Here is a 6,347-nt window from a genome sequence, read left to right as displayed (position 1 = left end):
ATCAGAACCATGTGGCAGACTAGAGGTCCACCTGAAGCAAAACAGTGAGGTGTGCTATTCTGTCAAGTGGTAGTCTGCTGCATGTTCTGATGAAGAGCTCAACAGCTCGGTTTGTGATGTTTGAGGTGCCAAACAGTGCTGCGGTAACCGGAAGTTGATTTGAGAAATAGGTCTGGTCATGTCGGTGGAGAGCTAGCTGGCATGCTCCTGGACTCGTGGAGTATGAGGAGTTTGAGGTGTCAAACTGATATACTCGGGAGACTCGTGTTCACATTAGCTTTAGCAAAGCAAATGACCTGACCACTGGAACAGTATGGAGTCTTGTTTCCTGAATTTTGGGGTAAAATTTTTTGGCATGTTGAGGTACAACATGTAAAAATGCATTTATATAGATATTTATATGAATTTTCATAGAAGAACATACAGACAAAAAACAGTAAAAATGTTAATTTGTTAAATTGTTTATGCTCCCATAATCAAAGATTCAGGGCATATAATTTTTAGTCTGTCCATCTGTACTTTTGTCTGCAAACATTTTAACCTTAGCTATAACTTTTTAACTGTTAGTGCTAGAGGGCTCTCATATTTTACTTGTAAATTCCGTGTGACAAGATCTCTCTTATTAACATTTCTGTCCTCATGACCATGGAATTTGTCCTACTATTGTAAAACTTTAACCTTGGCCATAACTTTTGAATGGTTTGTGCGAGAGCCTTCATTTTTCACAGGTACATTTCTTGTGAGAAGATTTTTTTTTAAGTAACAACACTTTTGACCGGAAGACCTTGACCTTGAAGTATTGATGTACTTTTAAAAGCAATTTTAACCTTGACCATAACATCTGAATGGTTGGTGCTAGGGCTTTGATATTTCGTGTATTCCTTGCGACAAGACCTCTTTGGGTGACAAGATTTCTCACCTCATGACCTTGACCTTAAAGTTTCAGTTACTTTTGTAAAACGTTAAACTTGACCTCAACTTTTGAACGCTTTCATCTTTCGCTTGTTTATTCCTTGTGCAGAAACCTTTCTCTGGGTACCAAAATTTCTGTCCTTGACCTTGGATTTTGACCTCCTTTTGTAAAACTTTGGCCTTGGCCATAACTTTTGAATAGTTAGTGCTAGGGCTTTTCTAATTACACTTGTGTACGCCTTGTGACAAGACCTTTCTTTGGGTACCATCATTTATGACCCCCTGACCTTTGAATTTGACCTACTTTTGAAAAGGTTGCTATAGGGGCATCAATGTTTCACAAACACATCATGTGAATATAAATGAAAGGATACTGAGGATACTCTATGACAAAAGGCCCAACAGCTTAAAATTGCTCTTCTGATAAATTCTACAACACTGTCATTATGGCATACTTTTGGGTCAACATATCCCTAGGTCCAAAGATATACTATAAAACATGTCTATCCAGAGACCACTGGTTCCAAAGAAATTGGCAAGATTAGACATTCCAGATTAGACAACATTTTAAACAATTGAATTTACTGAAAGGGACCTCAAGTTTACGCTGCATTAGGCAAGATTTCTGAATACAAAATATCTCGATTAGACAAGTTTCACTGTATCAATAGACAGGGATTGATGATCCTTAGTATCCAAGCTAAAATGAAATGGAATTGAATTATGATGAAATGTAGAAAAATAGGTCACTGTGCCCTAGTTTTAGGTTGTAACAAAAAGTCATAAAATTCAGAGAGTAGATAAACACTAAAGTCTTCAGTTGCATCAATTGACAAGTTCTGATGATTATAAATCTCATATTATCCAAGGCTTCACAGCATCCAAGATATGCATCTAAAACAATTTGAAAATGTATAGATACAAAATTCATAAAGCAGGTCACAGTGCTCTACTTTTGGGTAAACTTAATTCACTCAAAATTGATTTCAAAAATTATTAAGCAATAAAAAATCAGAATACTTCAATGTGACGTAATTTAAAGTCAACACAATGCAATGTGCGTCAAAATTCATCAACTGACAAAAGTTTGATGATTAAGTATCTTGGTATCAGAGATATTTAGCTAAATAGTTTTGAAAAAGAATGCCATCAAATTCAGAAAGGTAATCATCGAGACCTACTTTTGATTTGAAAAACCCAAAGTTGATCAACTGACCCTAGGCTTCATGGTATCCACAGTGACCTACTTTTGTGTAAACCTATTCTGAGGTCCTAAGATGCATCAACCAACAACATTTGATGATCCTATGCCTCATAGCAGGCAAAATGTTAGAATTTTAACAAAGTATCTCAAGACCCCTTTGACCTAGGATGATGCCTTGAATTTTTTAACTGTACTATTCTAATTGTCATGTACAAGTTTTCGATAATCTGCCCTGTGGCTCTTGAGGAGGGGATTTTTTTTTAGCAACCACTACTTTTTCTTATATTTCCCTAATTACCTTCCCTTGTTTAAGGGTCACATCCCTGTATTTAGTATGAATGAATACCCTTGGCCAAAGGATACTCTACAACAAATTTAATTTAAAGGTTTGTAAGATATGGCCCTAATACCATCAAGAGATCCATGGGCCACAATGCTCATCTGAGCACTTTGGCTAGGAATTTGAAATGTTTAAGTATACAGGCACATAGCAACAGCCCCCCCCCCCCCCCCCCCAAGTTCGGAGAATTTTTTTTTTTTGCTTGTCAAGTTTTTTTTCAGGCAAGTTGAAATTTTTTTCTCTGGCCGCCCCCCCCCCCCCACTTTCAAAAATGATGCTACATCCCTGATTTATAACTGGTCCCAACCAACCACCCAGCCAGCACATTTTGAACAAACCTGAATCTACACTAACTTGTATGCATCCATATTTTTTTTGACTAATGGCTTTAGAAGATTTAAAAAAACTTTTTCCTATACATTTCTACATAAATGTTTATCTTCTATTGTGGCCCTATATTCCTATGTTTAACTTTGAATCCCTGTTGTGGCTTCATCCTACCCCTTGGGGTCATGATTTGAATAAACTTGAATCTACACTACCTGTGGATCCTTCAACATGAATTAAATATGACTAATCATGACTTTGCTGTTCTTGAGAAGATTGTTCAAGATATTTCCTGTGTATTAATTCCCATGTATAACTTTGATCCCCTGTTGTGGCCCCACCCTACCCCTAGGGGTCCTGATTTGAACAAATTTAAAACTACACTATGTCAGAAAGCTTTCACATAAGACATATTTTCTTGAGAGGGAGATTTTTAAATGACCCCACCCAATTTAAACATTTCTTAATTATCTCCCCTTGGAAGAGGGTGTGGCCCTTCATTTGAAGAAAACTAAATGCCCTTCACCTAAGGATATCCTGTGATAGTTTGGTTGAAATTGGCCTTGTGGTTCTGGAGAAGGAGATGTTATTGTAAAAAAATTATAACAACTGATGATGACAGACAACGGACAAATTTTGATCAGAAAAGCTCACTTGAGTCTTCTGCTCAGGTGAGCTAAAAAGTTTATGCTCACTGCACAAAAGGCCATAGCATTAAGTCTTTTAACCTACTGGCTCAGATGATATAAAAACTGCATCATTTAACAATTGTGTGGCAAAGTATTCAAAGTAAACAGCTCTGTGGCAAAGACACTTTATTCATAAGTAAATTACAGAAATAATTATTGCACATCAAGTTTGATTATTTGTTCCTAGTCATACATACACAAACACAGATACACAAACACAGATAACAATATGAATGCTTGCTGCCATGACAACAATAAAATGTGTATGTAGGCTTGTTCCACACATCAAATTTTTATTATTTCTTATATAATATAATAAATAAAATATGCATTTATTAAAATTATGTTAATGATTATTGCCTGAATAGAGAATGGGACATTCAAGTTCTCTAATACTCCATGAAAACAATAGAAGATTAATACATTATTTTTCAATGAAAAATCAAATAAATGATCCATAACAAGAAAAGTTAAAAAAAAAAAAAAATAAACAAGCCATTTCGAGCACTGAGTTTAAATCTTTGGCACATGTGGGTCACGAGTAAAATCAGGAATATCACAGTTTTTTTCTTGAAATGTTCCTGGACTTCTGTTGTGGTCTTGCTTAGGCGTATGTAGAACTAGTGATGCCTTGTGGTGTCAGGACTTTTTAATACGGGCCTCGGGACTCTCTGGAGGGGTTTGGTGCTGACTAGTCTTTGAGGCTTTCCTCCGATTTAGGGACAATCTTCTGGCTGTTCTCTCAAATATTCCTGTATCACTCGACCCAGCTATTAAAATAATCAATGCAATATTAGATTATCAGTATCAGTGTTCATTTTAACACAAGACAATATAATGGACATTCACAATTCCGTGAGACATCTTACAACATATGAAGAAAATTATACTCCAATGTTAGTATTATTTTTCCTACATTCTTTGACAAACTCAATACAGGGTCAGGATAAAAAAAAAAAAATGATTGATATACAAATGTATATGTTTTTTTCCCAAACACCTGTTATATTTGTACACTGTCTTTAAAACCACAGTGATAAAGTTGACAGACTAGATTGAGGACAAATAGTGGACAAATTCAGGAACATGTAGATGAATTATATATATAAATGTATCTTATCTATATAAAACCTTATTTATTAAAATTATGAAAGAATTGTATGATTCACTTGTATTCATTAATGTACAAAATATTAGTTAGTATCAAGTAGACATTACGTGACATTTCTACTGTAATTATTTCCAGAATTTCCTCTTTGATAATTTGGTTGAAATCTACAGAATTGTTTTCATTCAAAAGTTAAATGTTCTGATTTATAACAAGCTTTTAAAAATTAATCAACATATCTACAATGTATATGGTACAGTAAAACTAGTTTAGTATGAACAAAGATATAGTGAATTTACAGATATAACAAAGTATAGGGGGGATCCCTGGCAAAATTCTTGACAATTTGTTGTAAAATTTTAGGGTTAGAATGAACTCTTATGTAAGTTAAAAATACATGTATAGAGTGAATGGATTTTGTGTCCCACAGAAGTTTAAAAAAGTAAAATTAACATCTTTTAAGCGATTTCTTTAAGATCTCAAAATTCTAAATATTGAATGTCATAAATACTTATGGCATTATTTTTTCATAAGTAATTATGTTTGAAATTTAATTCAACAGAAAATTTCAGTTCTCCAAGGTAAATTCTGAATTTAAATTGGGTAGTCACACTTAAAGGAAACTTTGTATATTGTAAATTTCTTTATATATACTTTAACAACTTTGTTATGCAGATATAACAAATTACAGATATAGTGAAGTGAATGAACAGGTCCCTAGGATGTTGCTATAACTGAGTTTTACTCTACTGTGATAAATTTAATATGCAAATTGTAATATTTGCTTATTTCTTTGAAAATAACAGGATCCAAGATATTATCATAGAGAATTTAAAAAAAAATCATGTAAATAGTAACTTTATAAAAAGGAAAAAAGTGAATATGATCATGCTATAAGAATATGATCCCATGCATTCTTCCAAAAACAAAAGATTTATTATATAGGAACAATTAAAAGGAATCCAGTAATTTTGTCTGCTTTATTCTCATTTCAAAACACTTAAAACATATGGCAATCTTTGCTTCCTGATAGTTTACAAAATAAAACAAGAGATGTGTATGAAACACTTATGCCCCCCCCCCCCCCCCCATAAATGGAATTTTTCCAAGTCCAAGGGACATGACTCTGTCAAAAATTGCTCGATTGTACCCAAAAAAGAACTTAACCTAGATATTCTTCTGATAAATATGTATACTAAATTTCATTTCACTATGTGCAACCTCTGCAAAGAAAATGAACAGAAACTGCAAATAATTGGAATTTTTCAAAGTTCAAGGGGGCATAACTCTGTCAAAAATTGCTTGATAGTACCCAAAACTGAAGTTGACTTAGATATTCTTATGATAAACCTGTATACCAAATTTCATTTCAGTATGTGCAACCTCTGCGAAGAAAATGAACGGAAACTGTTGGTGGACCAACAGAACGACAGACAGCCAGCTGCAAAGCAATATGCCCTCCCTTCTATGAAGGGGGGCATAAATATACAAGTCAAGTATTAATTTCTATCTTATATAAATTGAATCTATACTGATATCTTTTTAGATACATCAATAAACAAACAAAATAGTATGAAAGAGTTCAGGTAAAATTTAGTCAGGTGTGTATTAATGCCTCGGCCAATTGGGTTAATTAATTGCAACAGCTAACAAATTAAGGTATTTCCACCCTCATGAATTTATGGGTTCAAAATAGGAAAACTGCATTTATTTTCACTGAATATGGTTTAAATTAATTAATAATCACCAAAAATGTGTAGGTTGCCA

At 33.8% G+C, this 6,347-nt stretch overlaps 2 protein-coding genes across 5 annotated transcripts in view; one reads left to right on the top strand and one right to left on the bottom strand.

Annotated features, from left to right (window-relative positions):
* LOC133182031 (presenilin-1-like) overlaps positions 1 to 6,347 on the top strand; it is a 97,617-nt gene that overhangs the window by 23,027 nt on the left and 68,243 nt on the right. The gene's annotated exons all lie outside the window — the stretch shown is intronic.
* LOC133182023 (ral GTPase-activating protein subunit alpha-1-like) overlaps positions 3,582 to 6,347 on the bottom strand; it is a 61,886-nt gene continuing 59,120 nt past the window's right edge. For 3 of the 4 annotated variants that reach the window (XM_061316720.1, XM_061316722.1, XM_061316723.1), the window contains one exon: positions 3,582 to 4,242. In XM_061316720.1, coding sequence (XP_061172704.1) covers positions 4,112 to 4,242 — 131 coding nt within the window. In that variant the 3' untranslated portion in view covers positions 3,582 to 4,111. The remainder of the gene's footprint in view (positions 4,243 to 6,347) is intronic. The other variant, XM_061316724.1, reaches the window with a different exon arrangement.

The sequence above is a fragment of the Saccostrea echinata genome, unplaced genomic scaffold (genome assembly GCF_033153115.1).
Source record: "Saccostrea echinata isolate AGI-Se365-2 ecotype Australia unplaced genomic scaffold, CSIRO_AGI_Sech_v1 ptg000009l, whole genome shotgun sequence".
Lineage (NCBI taxonomy): Eukaryota > Metazoa > Mollusca > Bivalvia > Ostreida > Ostreidae > Saccostrea > Saccostrea echinata.
Note: the sequence above shows the minus strand (reverse complement) of the source record. Positions and strands in the feature narration are given on the sequence as shown.